The following is a 20,856-nucleotide window of genomic DNA, read 5'->3' on the forward strand; positions in this document are numbered from 1 at the left end:
TCAGGTCATGATCCCAGGGTCCTGGGATCGAGCCCCACATCAGGCTCCCTGCTCCGCGGGAAGCCTGCTTCTCCCTCTCCCACTCCCCCTGCTTGTGTTCTCTCTCTCGCTGTGTCTCTCTCTCTGTCAAAATAAATAAATAAAATCTTTGAAAAAAAAAGTACACAATTCATTGGGGAGGCATGTGCTATGGTGAGTGCTGTGAATTGTGTAAGACTGATGAATCACAGACCTGTACCCCTGAAACAAATAATACATTATATGTTAATAAAATAATTTTAAAAAGAAAATCCAGTAGTTTTTAGTATATTCACAAGGTTGTGCAATCATTGACTATTCAATTCCGGAACACTTCATCACCCACCAAAGAATCCCCATGTCTATTACCAATTACTCCCCATACCATTCTCTCTAGTCCCTGACAACCACTAATCTACATTCTTTATCTCTGGACTTGCCTTTTCTGGACATTTCACATGAATGCAATCATACAATAGATGGCTTCTGTGTCTCACTTATTTCACTTAGCACATATTTTTAAGATTAATCCATGTTGAACCATGAATCCGTATACTCCACTCCTTTTTATGGCTGAATAATACTCTGTTGTATGAATATACCACAGTTTTCTTATCCATTCATCAGTTCATGGACATTGGGTTGTTTCCCTTTTTTGGAGGGGTTTTATGAATAATGCTGCTGTGATCATTCTTGTATGAGCTTTTATATGACTGTATGCTTCATTTCTCTTAAGTATATGCCTTGGAAGTAGAATTGCTGGGCCATAAAGTAACTCTATGTTTACTTTTGAGAACTTCCAGACTATTTTCCAAGGCAGCTGCACCATTTTACATTCCCACCAGCAATGTATGAAGATTCCAATTGCTCTACATCCTTACTAACACTTGTTACTGTTCATCTTCTTTATGATAGCCATTCTAGTGGATATGAAGTCACATCTCATTGTGATTTTAATTTGTATTTCCGTAAGATTAAAGAGTTGAGCATTTTTTCATGTGCTTATTGGCCATTTGTATATCTTCTTAGTAGAAATATTTATTAAAATCCTTTACCTAATTTTATTTCATTTTTAAAATTTGTTTAAATTTATTATTAATTTTTTAATTTTTAATTTAAATTCAATTAATTAACATATAATATATTATTAGTTTCAGAGGTAGAGGTCAATGATTTATCAGTCTTATATAACACCCAGTGCTCATCACATCATGTGCCCTCCTTGATGTCCATCACCCAGTTACCCCATCCCTCCACCCCCCTCCCCTCCAGCAACCCTCAGTTTGTTTCCTATGATTAAGAGTCTCTAATGGTTTATCTCCCTCTCTGATTTCATCTTGTGTTATTTTTTCCTCTCTTCCCCTATGATCCTTTGTTTTGTGTCTTAAATTCCACAAGTGAGATCATATGATAATTGTCTTTCTTTGATTGACTTATTTCGCTTCACATAGTGCCCTCTCTAGTGCCATCCACGTCATTAAAAATGGCAAGATTCCATTTTTTGATGGCTGAGTAGTACTCCATTGTATATATACCACATCTTTTTTATCCATTCATCGGCTGATGGACATCTGAGCTCTTTCCATAGTTTGGCTATTGTAGACATTGCTGATATAAACATTGGGGTGCAGGTGCCCCTTTGGATCACTACATTTGTGTCTTTGGAGTAAATACCTAGTAGTCCAATTGCTGGGTTGTAGGGTAGCTCTATTTTCACCTTTTTGAGGAACCTCCATACTGTTTTCCAGAGTGGCTGCACCAGCTTGCATTCCCACCAACTGTGTAAGGGGGTTTCCCCTTCTCCACATCCCCGGCAACACCTGTCGTTTCTTGACTTGTTCATTTTAGCCATTCTGACTGGTGTGAGGTAGTATCTCATTGTGGTTTTGATTTGTATTTCCCTGATGCTGAGTGATGTTGAGCATTTTTTCGTGTGTCTGTTGGCCATTTGGATGTCTTCTTTGGAGAAATGTTTATGTCTTCTGCCCATGTCTTGATTGGATTATTTGTTCTTTGGGTGTTGGGTTTGATACATTCTTTACAGATTTTAGAAACTAGCCCTTTATCTGATATGTCATCTGCAAATATCTTCTCCCATTCTGTCAGTTGTCTTTTGGTTTTGTTGACTGTTTGCTTTTCCTGTGCAAAAGCTTTTTATCTTGATGAAGTCCCACTAGTTCATTTTTGCCTTTGTTTCCCTTGCCTTTGGAGAAGTGTCTCGCAAGAAGTTGCTGCAGCTGAGGTCACCAAGGTTGCTGCCTGTGTTCTCTAGGATTTTGATGGACTCCTGTCTCACATTTATGTCTGTCATCCATTTTGAGTCTATTTTTGTGGATGGTGTAAGGAAATAGCCCAGTTTCATTCTTCTGCATGTGGCTGTCCAGTTTTCCCCACACCATTTGTTGAAGAGACTGTCTTTTTTCCATTGGATATTCTTCCCTGCTTTGTTGAAGATTAGTTAACCACAGAGTTGAAGGGCCATTTCTGGGTTCTCTATTCTGTTTCATTGATCTATGTGTCTGTTTTTGTGTCAGTACCATACTGTCTTGATGATTACAACTTTGTAATAGAGCTTGAAGTCTGGAATTGTGATGCCACCAGCTTTGGTTTTCTTTTTCAACATTCCTCTGGCTACTTACGGTCTTTTCTGGTTCCATAAAATTTTAGGATTATTTGTTTCAACTCTGTGAAAAAAGTTGATGGTATTTTGATAGGGATTCCATTGAATGTATAGATTGCTCTAGGTAGCTTAGACATTTTAACAATATTTGCTCTTCCAATCCATGAGCATGGAACGTTTCACACTATTGTGGTCAGAAAAGATGCATAATATGGTTTCAGTCTTCTTAAATTTATTGAGACTTGTTTCAAAGCATGTGATCTATCCTTGAGAATGTTCCATGGGAACCTGAAAAAGAATGTGTATTCCATTGTTTTGGATGGACTGTTCTCTATATATCTGTCAAGTCCATCTGATCTAATATATCATTCAATACACTGTTTCCTTACTGATTTTCTGCCTGGATGATCTATCCACTGATGTTACTGGGGTGTTAAAGTCCCCTAATATTACTATATTACTATGAGTTTCTCCCTTTATGTCTGTTAATATTTACTTTATGTATTTAAATGTTCCAATTTTGGTTGCATAGATATTTACAGTTGTTATATACTTCTGTTTAATTGACCTGTTTGTCATTATGTAATGCCCTTCTTTGTCTTTTGTTATAGGCTTTGTTTTAAAGTCCATTTTGTCTGTTATAAGTTTTGCTATCCTGGCTTTTCGGGTTTTTTTTTTCATTTCTATTTGCATGGTATATCTTTCTCCATCCTTTCGCTTTCAGTCCATATGAGTCTTTAGGTCTGAAGTGAGTCTCTTATAGCTGTATATAGATGGCTCTTGTTTTGGGTTTTTTTTTAATCCATTCTGCCACACTTTGTCTTTTGATTGGAGCATTTAGAACATTTTCATTTAAAGTAATTATCGAAGGGTGCCTGGGTGGCTCAGTTGTTAAGTGTCTGCCTTCGGCTCAGGTCTCCTGGGATCGAGCCCTGCATCAGGCTCCCTGCTCTGCGGGAAGCCTGCTTCTCCCCCTCCCACTCTCCCTGCTTGTGTTCCCTCTCTCACTGTGTCTCTCTCTGTCAAATAAATAAAATCTTAAAAAAAAAGTAATTATTGATAGGTATGTATTTATTTTCATTTTGTTAATTGTTTTCCGGTTATTTTTGTAGTTATTCTATTTTCTCCTCAGATCCCCTTTCCTTGTGACTCATGACTTTCTGTAGTGTTATGCCTGAATACTTTCTCTCTATTTTTTGTGTATCTATCATAGGTTTTGGGTTTGTGGTTGCTTTGAGGTTCAAATATAGGACTCTAAATATATAGCAGTTTATAGTAAGTTGATTTAAGTTTGAACACATTCTTTTTTTTTTTTTTAGATTTTATTTGTTTATTTGACAGAGAGAGACAGAGTGAGAGGGAACACAAGCAGGGGGAGTGGGAAAGGGAGAAACAGGCCTCCCATGGAGCAGGGAGCCTGATGCAGGGCTCAATCCTGGGATCCCAGGATCATGACCTGAGCTGAAGGCAGATGCTTAATGACTGAGCCACCCAGGCACCCCAAGTTTGAACATATTCTAAAAGAACTTTTTTTTTTACTCTCTCCTCCATGTCTTATATATATATGCTGTCATATATTTTATATCTTTTTATTATATTTTTGTTATTTCTAATTATGGCCTTTTCTTTTTCACTTAAAGAAGTCCCTTTAACATTTCTTGTAAGTCTCGTTTGGTGGTGAAGAACTCCTTTAACTGTTGTTTGTCTGGGAAACTCTTTATCTCTCCTTCAATTCTGAATGATAAAGTTGCTAGGTAGACTACTTTGGGTTGTAGGTTTTTTCCTTTTAGCTCTTTGCCACACCTTTCTGGCTTGCAAAGTTTCTGCTGAAAAATCAGCTGAGAGCCTCATGGGGATTTCCTTGTATGTAACTAGTTGCTTCTTTCTTCCTGCTTTTAAAATTCTCTCTTTATCATTAACCTTTGACATTTAATTATTATGTGTTGGTGATTTGGACCTCCTTGAGTTCATCTTGTTTGGAGCTCTCCATGCTTCCTGAACTTGGATGTCTGTTTCCTTCCCCAGGTTAGGGAATTTTTCAGCTGTTATTCTTTTTTTTTTTTTTAAGATTTTATTTATTTATTTGACAGGGAGTGTGTGAGCGAGCATAAGCAGGGGTTGCTGCAGAGGGAGAGGGAGAAGCAGGCTCCTCACTGAGCAGGGAGCCCAATGCAGGGCTCGATCCCAGGACCCTGGGATCATGACCTGAGCTGAAAGCAGATGCTCAACCAAATGAGCTACCCAGGCACCCCTCAGCTGTTATTTCTTCAAATAACTTTTCTTTTCCTTTCTCGCTTTTCCTTCTGGAACCCCTATAATGCAAATGTTTGTTTGCCTGATGTTGTCCAAGAGATTCCTTACCTATCCTCTTTTTTAAGAAATTCTTTTTCTTTTTGCTGTTCAGCTAGGGTTCTTTCCATTACCTTGTCTTCAAGATTGCTGATACATTCTTCTGCATCCTCTAATCTACTGTTAATTCCCTCTAGTGTATTTTTCATTTCAGTTATTGTATTCTTCAATTCTGATGGTTCTCTTTTATATTTTCTATCTCTTCGTTGAAGTTCTCACTGAGTCTACCCTTCTTTCCAATCTGGTGAGCATCTTTATGATCATTACTTTAAACTCTCTATCAGGCATATTGCTTATCTCCATTTCATTTAGTTCTTTTTCTGGGGTTTTGTCTTGTTTGCTCATTCAGAGGATATCTCTCTGTCTCCCCATTTTGCTGGACTGTCTGTTTCTATGAATTAAGCAGGACAACTACCTCTTCCAAACTTGAAGGAATGGTCTTGGGCGCCTGAGTGGCTCAGTTGGTTAAGCGACTGCCTTCGGCTCGGGTCATGATCCTGGAGTCTCGGGATCGAGACCCACATCGGGCTCCCTGCTCAGCGGGGGTCTGCTTCTCCCTCTGACCCTCTTCCCTCTCATGCTCTCTATCTCTCATTCTCTTTTTCTCAAATAAATAAGTAAAATCTTAAAAAATAAATAAATAAATAAATAAATAAATAGATAGATAGATAAATAAATAAATAAACAAACTTGAAGGAATGGTCTTGTGTAATGTCATCTCCTGTATACTATGTGTGCCTGGTGACTTTAGCTGGCTGGCTGGAGCTCTGTCTCACATGGGCTGGGGTTCCCAGTGCCCTCTGTGCTGTGGCTACCATGCTGGGATGGCTGGAGCTCAAGTGAGTGTGGACCTGGGTGGTCCCAGGACTCTGTGCAGACAGTGCAACAGCAGGACAGCTGAAGTTGAAGCAAGTGCAAACCAGTGGGTCCTGGGGCTCTTCATGCAGATTGCCCTGGCAGGACAGCTAAACCTTAAGTGGGCAGAGGCTGGGGTGATCCCTGGGTTCTCTGTGCAGAGGCCCCCTGGCAGGATAGCTGAAACTGAAGTGGGTACAAACCAGACATCTTGGATATCTCTGTGCAGAGGATGCTCTGGCAGGGCAGCTAGAGCCAAGGCAGGGCATGGGCCAGGGGATTCTGGGGTGCTGCACAGGGCTACCCTGGGAGGACAGCTGAAGCAGAAGTGGGTGAAAGCTGGGATGTCCTGGGGTTTTCAGTGCAGAGGGTGCCCTGTTGGGTTGATTAGAATGGAGGTTGGCATGGACCAGGTTGTCCCAGGATGCTCTGTACAGGAGGCTCCGTGGTGGGGTGGCTGGAGCTGAGGTGGGGTGTGGACTTGGGGTCCCAGAGTGCCCCATGCAGAAGATGTTCTGGCAAGGCAGCTGGACCTGAGGCGAGCATGGGTTGGGAGTTCCCAGGGTGTTCTTTGCAGGGGGTACTGTGGCAAGGCAGCTAAGCCAAAGCAGGCATTAGCTAGGAGGTCCCAGAGTACTCTGCACTGGGGGTACCCTAGTAAGCTGTCTGGAGCTGAATTGGTGTGGCCCTGGAATTTTCCAGGTGCTTTGTGCTTGTATCACCTTGGTGATACAAACTACAGCTATCCCTCCAGCTATCCCTCCAAGCCCCAGGGCACCTGGGGCTGGCATGGGCCAGTGACCCAGAGCTTGCAGAGGTATCAGTCAAGGCATCTCTGTCTCTCCTGCCTCTCCATGATCCAGCCATTAGGCTGGAACTCTAGTGATTGCTGAACCGGAGGTGTCCAGCGTGTGCCACACTAGGGCTGCCTTTGTGTGAAAGCTGGGGTTGGTGTGGGCGAGGGGCCTGGGGCTCACTGAGGTGGTAGGTTGGCTATGGTGCCTGGACCTTGTTCACTAGTGTGGTCCTCAACCACACTATCAGGTGGATGGGGAATGTAACTGTGGTGCTCACCAGCCCCTTCAAAATGGACAGTTCTAGCAGCTCCCCCTGCTGTTTTTCAGAGTTCTAGGACTGGCTCTTTTCTATTTTGTTCCTCTTTTAAACTGTGGCTTTTCTGTGCCCCAGGATATCTGGGGCTGATGTGGGCCAGGGGCATGGGGTTTGCTGATGTGACACGCTGGCCATGGTGCCTGGACCCTTCCCTATCCACACCATTAAGGTAAAAGAAGAATGTAAACCCTGGTGCTCCCCAGCCCCTCTACCCAGAGAGAGCTCCACCGGTTCCCTCACTGCCCAGCAAGTTTCTAGATCTAGCTCCTTTACACCCTAGCTGCTCTTTGAAACCTTGGTTGTTCCTCCATGCCCCAGGGCATCTGAGGTGGGTGTGGGCCAGGCTCCCAGTGCTCACTGAGGCAGCAGGTCAACCACAGCATCTGGAACCCTGCTCCCATCTTCATCACCAAGGTGGAGAGGGAACACAAACTGTGCCACCTACCAGCCTCTCTGACCCAGAGAGAGTTCCAGTAGCTCCCTTACCCTGGGCAGGGTTCCAGGGCTAGTTCCTCCACATTCCAGTTGCTTTTCCAAACTCCAGCTATCCCTCCAAGCCCCAGGGCACCTGGGGCTGGCATGGGCCAGTGACCCAGAGCTTGCAGAGGTATCAGTCAAGGCATCTCTGTCTCTCCTGCCTCTCCATGTGGTCTCCGCATCCTCTGTTGTGCAAAAGCTGCTCAGTCAGCCCTCAACTCCCCCTCAGGCCGAATTGCTGTACAAATAGATGTAGGTGAGCCCAGGGTCTTCCCATGTCACCATCTTGGACTGGAATGCCCTCTGGTGTTTCTTATAATGCGTTTCCTCTGATAGTTTTTCCATTTTTTTCTTCTGAAACTATATTATTTTCATTTTCATTTTTTCAATGGCTTTTTTTTTTTTCTGAGTATAGGATTCTGGGTTGCCAGTGTTTTTTTTCTTATAGCATTCTAAGATGTCATCCAATTCTCTTCTAATTTCTATAGTTTCTGTTGAAAAGTTAGTCAATCTTATTGTTGTAACTTTGAAGGGAATAATGTATGCTTTTTATTGGTAGCAGTTTGACTACGATGTGTCTTGGTGTGGCTTTCTTTGTATCTATCCTGCTGAGGATTTACAGAATTTATGGAATCTATCAATTATGTCTTTCATCAGGTTTGGAATCTTCGGAATTATTTTTTCAAATATTGTTTTTATCCCATTGTATCTCTACTCTCACTCTAGGGTTATAGTTATAGGTATGTTAGAACTTTTGAGTGTGTTCTGCATGTCTCTAATATAACCTTTTAAGGTAAAATTTTCTGTTTGGATAATACAAATAATTTCTTTTGAACTGATCCAAATTCACTAATTCTGTAAGCTATAATTCTTAGATGAGGAAAAAAAAACGTAGAAGATAGATTGAAACTTTAACCTAACTATGGGTACAGGATAGAAAATATTATCAAACCTAGCCATTAGTAATCAAAACAAAAACCAGGGGTGCCTGGGTGGCTCAGTTGTTAAGCGTCTGCCTTTGGCTCAGGTCATGATCCCAGGGTACTGGGATCAAGCCCTGCATCCGACTCCCTGCTCTGAAGGAAGCCTGCTCTCCCCCTCCCACTCCCCCTGCTTGTGTTCCGTCTCTCACTGTGTTTCTCTCTGTCAAATAAATAAATAAAATCTTTAAAAAAACAAAAACAAAACAACAAAAAACTCCAAAAAGCAAATAATTAGCTATTTGTATATTTGATAATAAAACAAGGTTTTACATAAGCTATTCTTTATTGCTGCTTCATTATTCTAATTCCCTTTCCTCTTATCAAATCCCAGTGGAAGAGCCCTTCAGGTGTTATTAAAATAGGAGTACTTGTATCCCTGTGGAACCTCCTAATCATTACAGTGTTATCAATAGTGGCAGTCAAATATTCATGCTCAAATTTCCCCTTGAAAAGGATGGTTTAAAAATTGACCTTCCCCAGGGGAACTACCAGAGGACTTAGCACTGGATTGTTTTCCTCTCCGTTTCTCTGTCATTTCTAGTCTTTCCCTAGAAATATATGGGTAACTGCACAGCTCTTTTCATAGAAAGTACATTTCTACTTGGTACACATATTTAATACATTTTAAGTGGGGATTATTTCTTTTAATTATTTTTAATTGAAGTTTGAAAACTGAGTTGGTTTCATGATGTTGTTACCTACTGATATCTTATACAGAGTACATCTGTTTGAAAGAGAAAAGGCAGAACGAAAAGCAGGCCTTTTGGAGAAAAAGTTAGCAGGTACTGATGGATTCACCCCTTATATGAATATGAAAGGACAAGAAGATCCCTTGGATAGTTTCATGAAGAAGGTGAGAATAAATTTTGAGTGACTTTTAAAGAAACAGGAATTTTATTACCTTGCGTTACTCCAAGAGATGATTGGCAAATGTTGAGTAGTTGGTCTCCTTCTTATGGAGGATCAGAGGAAGCAGTGCAGTGTGGTTGACTGAAAGCCTTTCTGAAGGACAGAGAGAAGGCACAAGGCTCTGATTCTGCAGGGAACCAAGCTGAGAGAGAACTGGGGAGGTGGTGGTTAGAGAATGAAGTGTTGGAATTTTACATTTCTGGTATGGGTTACTTCCTGCTGCTGACAACAACTGGGTTTTGGGCTCTGAATGTAAGGGTTGAAGAGAGGTGTAAGTGAGAGTCATTGAAACCAAGGCACAGGAATCACAAAGCTAAATTGGTGGATCATCTATATTGGACCTTGAAATCTAGATTTATGGCATCAGTTGGGTTTAGAAGGAAGAGAGGAGCCTGGTCCCTAGTAGATAGCAATTCACAGGATGAGTAGAGGTTTTACAGAAAAATGTTGGAGGAGGATGGGAGCCACTCTGTTGTCAAGGAAGTGGTGAAAGTTTATTTTGAAATCCTTAGACTGTAACAGTTTATTATGTAATCTGAATGTAAGACAAGGTCCATTATAATCCAATTAATGTGAAGGTTTCCATTTATTTTTTTAATTTTTATTTTTTTTTAAAAGATCTTATTTATTTATTTGACAGAGAGAGAGAGAGAGAGAGAGAGACAGCTAGTGAGGGAACACGAGCAGGGGGAATGGGAGAGGGAGAAGCAAGCTCCCGGAGCAGGGAGCCTGATGCAGGGATCATGACCTGAGCTGAAGGCAGATGCTTAACGACTGAACCACCCAGGCGCCCCAGAGGGTTTCCATTTAAACAAATTCAGCAACTACCTTCAAAGTAATTTAAAGTAATTCCAATTTTTAATTGCCCCTCTTAAGTAATTCACAATAACACTTACCATTTTTTTCCACTTCTCTCACTAATCTGTCACATTCTTGAAAAACTCTCCCAAACCAGCGTGCATGCAACTCTGACCGTTTCTCCCATTGCCCTTTTATTCTGTCTCTTCTAGCCTTTTAGTGATGTAAACCCATCATTACTTCAACAATTCTAGCCCTCTTTCTATTTCTCAGTTTCACATGACAAAAAGCCCAGAAATGGAACCTATTTACTCAGCTTCTAGAGTTGAAGGTGTCAAGAAGGTGGAAAGAAGGCTAGAATTTATAAAGGTAAAATGTTCCTGTGGGAGATTGGGAAAGAAGTACAAGCATCAGCCTCCCGGCCCGCCCTCAGGCTATTTACAATGGAAGCAGGATGATTACAGGAGCACAAGGGAAAGGTTGGGGGAAAGAATGGGACTTCTTTCATTTATACTTTTACATCATCAAAACTGTTACTACTAAGTCACGTTCTATAACCCTAATGAAGTCTTTATGGAAATATCCATTTCCCCCCCAACTTTTCACTTCATTATCTTAACATTCATTGGTGATCCTTGCCTGAAACAGTTATTTTATTAGATGCAAAATGCTGATTTTAAAATTTCTGTCATTCTTTCTACACTTATTAGCTCAAAATTTTCTGTAAAGAGTGTAACTTCATAAACTGAGGCTGTTTGGTTAGGTGCTTCTCCAAGCTCAATTTCCTATGTTCCCAAACCAGTTTCTCCGTATGATCACTTTAATACCTCTTGATGTTCTAGTTTGCTCTGTTGAGTATGCCCTTGTCTCTCTTATGACTCCATAACTCTTTATTTCTTTTGAGGACCTTGCTCCTAAAGTTTTGTATTATGACTATATTTATATTTCAAAAAAGGAAGTAAATGTCTCCATATTAAACTCCGAATGGGAAGTTTAACATGTGTGTTGGCATATTTAGGATAAAGGTGAAGCTATCCTGACCAAGAACTTTGAAAGAGACATTTTTCACTCTGAAGGACCAAAAGATGGGCGGAATATTTGGAATAAGCGTCAAGAAGATTCAATCCATAAGGAAAAACAAAAATATGAATTGGACAGACCTCCACATTCATTCGGCTGGGAAACCAAAACTGCACGATCCCACTATCAGAAATTCCTCAGTCAGTTGGCTACTCTTCTGAGCAACAGTGTTGTCCCCATACCAGCCACCGAGCAAGCTGTGAAAGAGAGGATTCAGGAAATTGGTGCAAAAGAGAGATCTTGGAAGTTTGTAGGTGTATTGACGACAAGTCATTCTTTCAAACTTGTTTCTTTTAACGTCAATTTTGATATTAGCTGATTTAGGAAATTCTGTGGCTCTGCATTTTAACTTTGATTTTATTTTTACTACTACAATGTAAAAGGGAAGAGGGTGTCCATTATTACAGCAGAGGTAGTGTAGTGTGTTTGTTAAGAGCAGAGAGCCCAGGTATGAATCCCAGCTCAGCCATTACCAGCTGTGTGCTCTTGGGTAGATTACTTATCCTCTCTGGGCCTCAGTTTCATTGGTAAAATTTGGTGGGATGGGGTGGGGGTGGGGGCTGGAAGGGCATAGCTCCTATCAGAGTGGTAAGGATTAAATGGATTAACACATGATAAATGCTTAGTACAGTTCAGTGTAAGCTCAGTGAATCCTGGCTTAGAAATAGTGGTATGGTGAAGATAATGTGTCCATCATGCCTAAATCCTGGTCAGGTCAGCCTGTGCAGTAAATACACTGTCAGATCAGTTCTTTGTTTGAATCAATTGGCCGACTCTATGAAAAGATTGAACCAGCAGGTTTCTGTGGCTATATCTCCTTGTCATATCCAAATCAGTTGAGTAAAATTTCATGCTTCCTCACCTTAAAATTCAAACGAAGATAGGTATTGCTTAGGTTCAAGTGTTCGTAAAATCTGCTGCAGTCTGTTTATTGTAGAGTTCCAATTTTTTCTTTCACTTTTTGCTTAAAATTCATTATACAACTTTATTTCTCAGTACTAACTAAAATGTCTCATTTTGTGTATCAAACCTTTTCATTTTTTCCTCTAAAACCGGCTGATACGTGTCAAATCTTAAGTCTTTCCAGCTCACCAGGTAGTAATATAGCGTTACTACCGTGTCAGTATCAGTAGAACTTGCACATAGCTTTGAAATGAAGTGGAGATCATGGGCCCTCAGGAGGTTGAGCTATCCTTCCTCCCCACAGAGGACTGAAGGCCTACAGCAGGAAATTCTGACGCTCACTCAGCGCCTACAGCAGCTGCCACGTCACTCTGAAGAAGCCGCTAGAGAACCGTCCCAGATGCAAGACAGGTGTAGGGAACAAAAAAGAGCCTTGAAACGTCTGGAAGGAAAAACTGCTGTAAATGACTTCTTTCAAGAGAGTTTAGACTTGGACAGGAATAAAGTAAGAATTTCCTGCATAAGGCATTTCTTTGACAATGAAAATGATCATATTTTATTATATTATCTAATGTTTAAAGCTGTTAATACTATTTATACTTTATATTGGAAAAAGAAAATTTGCTACAAACCTTTAAACCTGCTTTTATCAAAAAGCCTCTCCTCGTTCCATATCTCTCATTTCTCTAATACACACATATTCCGTATTCATTGGAGGGCATAGTGTATTTCTTAATGTACTTTAAAAAGCGGATTAGAAGGAAAGGAGCTCAAAGGAATAACTGTACAGGTAGCACATCAGGCACTGTGTCAATAGATCTGAGGAGTATCAGGAAGGGGCCAGTGATGCTATTCCTCGGTAATTACTATTAGACCAGTACCTTCTCTACTCTTCACTTCTCTGCATCTGTAAGGAAGACATGAAAGTGTCAATTCTAAGAATGGGGTGGAAACAGGAAGGGTACAATATAATTTGTTTTCAGGAGATTTTTAAAAAATTCTATTTCATTATCTCTTAATAAAATTGCTTGTCACATCATACCAATGTTACACTATTTCTGTAATTGCTGTGGCTCAAGGCGTTATCTCACTCATTCACTCACCACTCACTCATTTAGTCTTTCATTACACTCATTCATCATTTATGCATGGAGCACTGAGTTTAGAAAACTTCCAGTGCTTAGTGAAGTGATATTAACTATGTTCTCCACAGAGTCTAAGTATAAATCCAGCTCCTACCTCTGTTCCTGAATATGTAATCAATGATTATTCATTTCCCTGTAAACATTTTAAAACACTATATTAAATTTTAAGAATATTCAAGTAACACATGCTTTCTACAACTCTTGAAATCAGGTTAAAAGGTTTGAAGAAAGAATAATTTTCCCCAACTTTCTTTCTGCTCATCTCACTTCAGTAACCAGTAGTGTATATATCTTCTACAACTATTGCCATGCTTATGGAAATATACAAGTACATATATACAGGTGGTGGTATTTTTATAAAACTGGGACTATGCTAGTCAAATACTCTTCTTAACATAGTAAAAAGTTAAGTACCTCATGGTTTTTCCTTAGGTTAAAAGATACAGATTTAACTCATTCCTTTAATAGCTGCATGGTGGTCCACAGAGTATATATAACTTATTTATTTGATCAGTTCCCAATCGATGGACTATCAAAATATTTCCACCTTTTATACCACTCCAAATAATGGAGCAATAAATAGACTTATATATTTATCTTTCTACATTGGTGCTTTCTCCCCCTGTGGGATTGAGTTCTAAATGTGAAATTGTAGGATCACAGTTTATGAGTATTTTAAATTTTAATAGCTACTGCCAAAATATTAGTTCCAAAAGGCAGAAGGAATTCACTTTCCAAATAGAAATATAGGAGTACCTCTTTCTTCTTCATAGCCTAGCCAGCATTGGAGATGTCATTCTTTTAGAGACAGAGAGAGAGAGTTGGATTAAAATAGTACAGTTTTAACGTTTACTTGATTACTAACTAGTAAGTTTGAGCACCCCCCCCCTTTTTTTAAATGTTGGTTTCTTGGATTCCTTTGCCTCTCTACTCCTCACAATTTGGACCTCAAATACAGAAGATTGAGTTAATCAAACTCTATGGTTCATAACACATTATCTTGGGCCATGGAAGGGCTTTCTCTTATTTATTATTATTTATTCCATTTAAGTCCATTTTCCCATTCCCTCTTCCAAAGGAAATCAATCCGGGGTGCCTAGGTGGCTCAGTCGGTTAAGCATCCAACTTTTGATTTCAGCTCAAGTCTTGATCTCAGGGTCGAGAGTTCAAGCCCCTCACAGTGTGGAGCCTACTTAAAACAAAAACAAAGGAGATCAATCTAATGAGTTTAATGTATATCTTTTTGTTTATACAGTTGACCCTTGAACAATGTGGGGTTTAGGGTCACTGACACCCTCCCCATGCAGTCAAAAATCCCCATGTATAATTTTTGACTCCCCCAAAACTTAACTACTAATAGCCTACTGTTGACCAGAAGCCTTACTAATAACACAGTCAATTAACACATAGTTTGTATTCCATATTTGTATATACTGTATTCTTACAATAAAGTAAGCTAGAGAAAAGAAAATGTTAAGAAAGATCATAAAATACATCGACAGTACTGTACCATATGTCTCAAAAAAATCTGCGTATAAGTGGACTCACACAATTCAAACCCATGTTGTTCAAGGGTCAATTGTATATGTTCTCTTAAATATAATTTTATGCACATATTTTAATTTTCATAAATGGTACTATGGCAAAACCTCATTCTATTACTTAGCGCTGTATTTTTTTTTAAAGATTTTATTTATTTGACAGAGAGAGACACAGTGAGAGAGGGAACACAAGCAGGGGGAGTGGGAGAGGGAGAAGCAGGCTTCCCGCCGAGCAGGGAGCCTGATGTGGGGCTCGATCCCAGGATCCTGGGATCCAGAACTGAGCCGAAGGCAGACACTTAATGACTGAGCCACCCAGGCGCCCCTTAGCATTATATTTTTAAGATCCACTTAGGGTTGCTATGTGTTCATCTAGTTCATTGCTTCTGTCTATTGCATGGAGTTCTCCAGAGTGCATATCTGCCATGCTCTGCCTGTCCACTCCTCAGTGATGAATAATACCCTGGTTACCTCTGTCCTTCTGCCACCACAAACACTGCTACCAGCATCCTTGTAAAAGTTCCCCTATAGACCTGTGGGAAAATTTCTTAGGAGTGTTTGCTCAAGATTGGAATTGGTGGCTCATTGAGTATATGTACACTTAATTTGATTAAGTACTGCCAGTCAGTCAGTCAGCTCTCACAGAACAATAGTCCCACCAGAGATACATGAGGGATCTTGAATCTCCACGTTTTTGTAATTTCTTGGCATTAACCAGCTTCCTAATTTTTCCCATTCCACTGGGTATGAAGTGATTGCTAATTTAATTTGCATTTCTCTAAGTATTAATGAGTTGGGGCATTTCCTTTATGATTTTGTCTTTAGGCTTTTTAGTCCTTGCCTGTTTATTTCCTTTACTCATTTTCCTATTTGGGTTCCAGTCTATACTTGTTAATTTCCAAAACTGTGTGCATGTCTTCCTCACCCTGCCTAGGCCCTTACACTCCATGGCAGGTCACCTCTCCACGTGGGCTCTCCTCTCCCTCCAGTCAGACTCTGAGTCCCTCTGCAGGGCAGCCCTCCTCTGTGCCCACTTTTGTCATCCTGCTTGGGTCACAGCATTTCTCTCATCATTCTGGAGCCTACCTTGTTCTGCCCACTTAATGGCTTTAGGACTGAGTTGTCCAGAGAGAAAAAGAAAGGAAAGGAAGAATAAGAAGAGAAAGAATAAGAGCAACTTGTTTATGTTTAACCTTTCACATATCCTGATAAATGTACTTATTCAAATCATAATTTAAATGATAAATTTTTCTGTCAAGAGGTACTTTAGCTTTGTTTCACAAATATTGACAAAATATTGGTCAAGTTTAGTGGTTGACCTTGAACAACATTTGACCAATATTTTCCTTATTTTTCATTTTAAATATAGTAATATGTTTTTAAGTTTCCAGATGTATGGGATTTTAAAAATTTTGTATTTTATTACAACACGCTGGCAGTATATGATCCTTGAGAATTTACTGAGACTTCTTACATGGCTTAATACTTCGTTGATTTTGGTAACTGTTCCATGTGTGCTTATAAGAATGTGTTCTCTGTTGGGTATAAAGTTCCATATATAGCTAATGCTCAAGCATATTATTTGTATGGTTCAAATTGTGAGTATCTCTGATGATTTTTGTATCCTTGATTCTGGAAAAGGTATCCTAATTCTCAAAGAATAATTTTTTGTTCATCCATGTATCTTTGCACTTCTGTCATCTTATGCTTTATAGGAGCAGGTGCACTTATGATGATATTTGCTCTCTTGTTCTTTTAAACACTATATACATTCTCCTTTTTGTGCTTTATAAAATATTGCCTTAAATTCTCCATTTTCAGAAATTATGGTTACTAATTATACAATGTTCTTTTTGTTCATGTGTACCTGATATATCTTTTTATCCTTTTATTTTTTGCCTTTCTCCATCTTTGTGATTAAAGAGAGTATATGGTTATATTTTTTAAAAATCAGATTGGAGAGTATCCAATTGGTGAATTTAACATATTTATCTTTATTGCAATTATTATATTAGCATGTGATTATCCCAACTTATTTCATAATTTCCATATATTTTACTTTCCTTTTGTTGGGGGGTCTATTTTCCTGGTTTCTATTAAGAGATAATTTTTTTTCCTGGTTTTAAAGTTATATGTTCTAGTTTTATTCTTATGTTGGTGTTCTTTAAGAACCATACCCTCTTTTACTTAATATTTATAGGAATATCATGTCCCTTTGGTTGTTGACCTCAGTCCCCAATTGTGTTGGTGTTCTCTAAATTTTTAATTTTTGGGGGTGCCTGGGTGGCTCAGTTGGTTAAACGACTGCCTTCGGCTCAGGTTATGATCCTGGAGTCCCGGGATCGAGTCCCACATTGGGCTCCTTGTTCAGTGGGGAGCCTGCTTCTCCCTCTACCCTCCCCCCTCTCATGCTCTCTCTCTCTCTCAAATAAATAAAATTTTTAAAAATAAATAAATACATAAATTTTTAATTTTTGCATTTTTTGAATATACTGTTTTCTTTTACTTGGTTCTAATTATTTTTAGATAACCACTAAACTTGACCAACATATTTGATACTTTGTAGAGTCCCATGGTATTACGTAAGGTTTATAGTATTACATTAGACATGATGAAAAAATGTGCAAGAACTGCAAGAAATCAGTTTTTACCACAATATGGAATTTCTTGGAGAGACCAACTGCTCACACATGATCAGTATCACAGATACTCCCAACACTTGAACTCACTGCGATAGCAACAGGAGATAGCTACAAAATTAGTATGGTAGTACACTATGTAGTGCAGTTAATGTTATGCAGTTATTGATTTAACATTGCATTTACATGTTTGTTTATATTTCTCTTGAATGAGAATGGTATCACATATGATCTGTGGTATTTGTGTAATTTTGGATAAATTTTAACTTTTTATAATAGCTTTGTGATATTTTATGATAGCAAATGATAAAATAGACTAGTTTCTATATATATTTTATGTATTTATGACATACCTAACTTTTTAAAAATTTTTCTGATATCTCTAGGCTATGTGGTTCATCTATGGGTTTTTCCAAATTCTTGCAAATCTTTACAAGTTTTCCCAATATATTTATTGAAAAAAAAATCTGTGTAGAAGTGGACCCACACAATTCTAACCTGTCTTGTTCAAGGGTCAACTATACACACACACACACACACACACACACACACACACCTTTGACTGGTATTGTCTCTCGGGAGAACCCTAATACACCTGGCTTTTTTAAATTTTCATTTTATTTTAATTTTTAAATTTTTTTAAAGATTTTTTTTAAGTAATCTCTACACCCAACGTGGGGCTCAAACCTACAACCCCAAGATCAAGAGTCACATGCTCTGCTGACTGAGCCAGGCAGGTGCCCCAGCTTTTTTTTTTTTTTTAATAGTTTATATCCTAATATCCTTTTATCCTGCCTGTCTGAAGAGTTTTCTTTTTTTTTAAGATTTTATTTATTTATTTGATAGCGACACAGCTAGAGAGGGAACACAAGCAGGGGGAGTAAGACAGGGAGAAGCAGGCTTCCCTGTGGAGCAGGGAGCCCAATGCGGGGCTCGATCCCAGGACCCTGGGACCATGACCTGAGCGGAAGGCAGACGCTTAACGACAGAGCCACCCAGGCGCCCCTTGGAGAGTTTTCAATCTGATCTTTCAACTCACTCAATTTGATCCTAAATCGAGATTTTATCCATCTTTTCATCTCATCTATTACATTGTTCATTTCAACTCTTCATTTGTCATATCTAATATTTCTACTTGGTTGTTTTATTTTATAATTTCTTGATCAGTTAATGTCGTCTCTCCTGAGTACCTACCACTGTGAGTAAAGGTAAAGTTAAAATTTTTACACAAAACTGAAAGTCATCAGAGAAAATAAGGCCTTGTCCTAAATTTCATTTAGTGGCAGATGAAGAATTAGTCTAACAGAATACATTTTAAAAAAATATTTTACTTATCTATTTGAAAAAGAGCAAATGAAAGAGCAGGGCCAGGGCAGGGAGGGGGGAGAGCAGAGGGAGAAGCAGACTCCCTGCTGAGGAGCCCAATATGGGACTCCATCCCAGGACCCTGGGATCATGGCCTGAGCCGAAAGCAGACACTTAAGTGACTGAGCCACCCAGGGGCCTCCCAACAGAATACATTTAAAGGAACAACAGAGGACAGAAATAAAGTAGGTTAATGATAATACTACGTGAGTATAATTATTCAATGTAAACTGTATACCTGTCAAAGTGGCAATTTGTACATACAGTTTACAATTTACTCAGTTAGCTTTGTAATATAATTCTCGACAAATTAAAAATATTCTTTTTGAATATCAATATTTCACAATATGTATTTAAAATAAGACTATTAACATACTTTTTTCCTGCTATTTCAGATATCTGTTGTTTAATATTTATAATATTAGTGATTGGTAATTTTTGATAATTTGGTACATGTCATCTTTCCCTTTAGCAGATTTTATTTTATATACTATAATAGGATTTTATACTTTTCTTCATATAAGTCTTATAAGTCCTTCATGTAAGTCTTGTAAAATTTATTCCTAGGTCTTTTATAGATTTTCTGTCCATTGTTAATAGCATATTTTCCCCATTTCTATTTGAAATGGCTATTACTAATATAAATAAATGCATTTGGTATGTTTTGTTGGTTTTTTTAAAGATTTATTTATCTTGCACACATGCACACATTGGGGGGAGGGACAGAGGGGGAGGGAGAAAGAAAATCTCAAGCAGACTCCCCGATGACTGCAGAGCCCAATGCAGGGCCCTGAAATAATGACCTGAGCTAAAATCAAGAGTCTGAGGCTTAACTGACTGAGCCACCCAGGCGCCCCACATTTGATATGTTTATATTTTTATTAATTACCTACCATCCTACTGAATTCACTTATTAAATTCAATAGTTTTCTTTACTAGGTTTTTTTTTAGTTTTCCAGACATGATTCCATATTATCGCTTTCTAGAAAATAATGTATTTCTATTCTATTTTCAACTTATTGCCACTGAGTTATAAAATATCCTTTTAGAATTATTTTCATACTTTCTGTCTATGCATTCTGTATATTTCTCCTTCCTAATGTTATGTATTTTTACTTTCTCTCTTTCCTTTTTTTTTAAAGATATTTATTTATTTGAGAGAGAGAATGCACATGGGCGGGAGGGTAGCATCAGAGGGAGAGAGAGCAGACTCCCCGCTGAGCAGGGAGCCTTATGCTGGGGTCAGTCCCCAGACCCTGAGATCATGACCTGAGCCAAAGGCAGACGCTTAACCAACTGAGCCACCCAGGCGCCCCTCTTTAACCAGGCTTGTTCGGGGCATCTATTTTATTTTCCAAAGAACCAGTGGTTCTTTTTTAATATAAATTTTACTAGCTTTTGATTTATATATGATGAAAATATATGGTATTTTTATTAGATTTGCATACCCTTTTTTTTTGCTGGTAATAACTTCATAAAGTACAGCTTACTAGAAAGAATATAATTAAAATCACCAATAATCCTACCACTGTAAGATAACCAGTGTTAACATATAGGCATAGTTTTTCTTAATCCTGCTTCCTTCATTTTAGCTATATCACTAGTATTTTCTCTTAGCCAGTATTTTTGAAACTTGACTTTTAGGGAATGTTTAATCAATAATATGTATTTTATTTAATTATTCTTTTTTTTAAAAGATTTTTATTTATTTACTTGTCAGAGAGAGAGAGAGCACAAGCAGGGGGAGCAGCAAAGGGAGAGGGAGAAGCAGGCTCCTCACTGAGCAAGGAGCCTGATGCGGGACTCAATCCCAGGACCCTGGGATCATGACCCAAGCTGAAGGCAGACACTTAATGACTGAACCACCCAGGCATCCCTAATTATTCTTTTTTTGACATTTGCATTGTTTCTATTTTTTCATGTTATAAACAATGTAAAGAATATCTTTGTGTATGAATGTTTAAATATTTCTTTCCTTATAATACATTGCTAGAAAAGTTGATATAATCTATGTTGCCATCTGTTATTTATAAAATTGTTAGCACTGAGCCATCAATTTTA

General features: G+C 38.8%; 1 protein-coding gene across 11 annotated transcripts in view; it reads left to right on the plus strand.

The window, feature by feature from the left end:
* The window catches only part of LOC113909714 (coiled-coil domain-containing protein 170-like), a 52,451-nt gene that overhangs the window by 26,672 nt on the left and 4,923 nt on the right, over window positions 1–20,856 (plus strand). For 10 of the 11 annotated variants that reach the window (XM_027571198.2, XM_027571193.2, XM_027571191.2 and 7 more), the window contains 3 exons: window positions 9,133–9,268; window positions 11,141–11,452; window positions 12,410–12,610. In XM_027571198.2, coding sequence (XP_027426999.1) covers window positions 9,133–9,268; window positions 11,141–11,452; window positions 12,410–12,610 — 649 coding nt within the window. The remainder of the gene's footprint in view (window positions 1–9,132; window positions 9,269–11,140; window positions 11,453–12,409; window positions 12,611–20,856) is intronic. The other variant, XM_027571199.2, reaches the window with a different exon arrangement.

This window comes from Zalophus californianus, chromosome 6 (genome assembly GCF_009762305.2).
Source record: "Zalophus californianus isolate mZalCal1 chromosome 6, mZalCal1.pri.v2, whole genome shotgun sequence".
NCBI classification, from domain to species: domain Eukaryota; kingdom Metazoa; phylum Chordata; class Mammalia; order Carnivora; family Otariidae; genus Zalophus; species Zalophus californianus.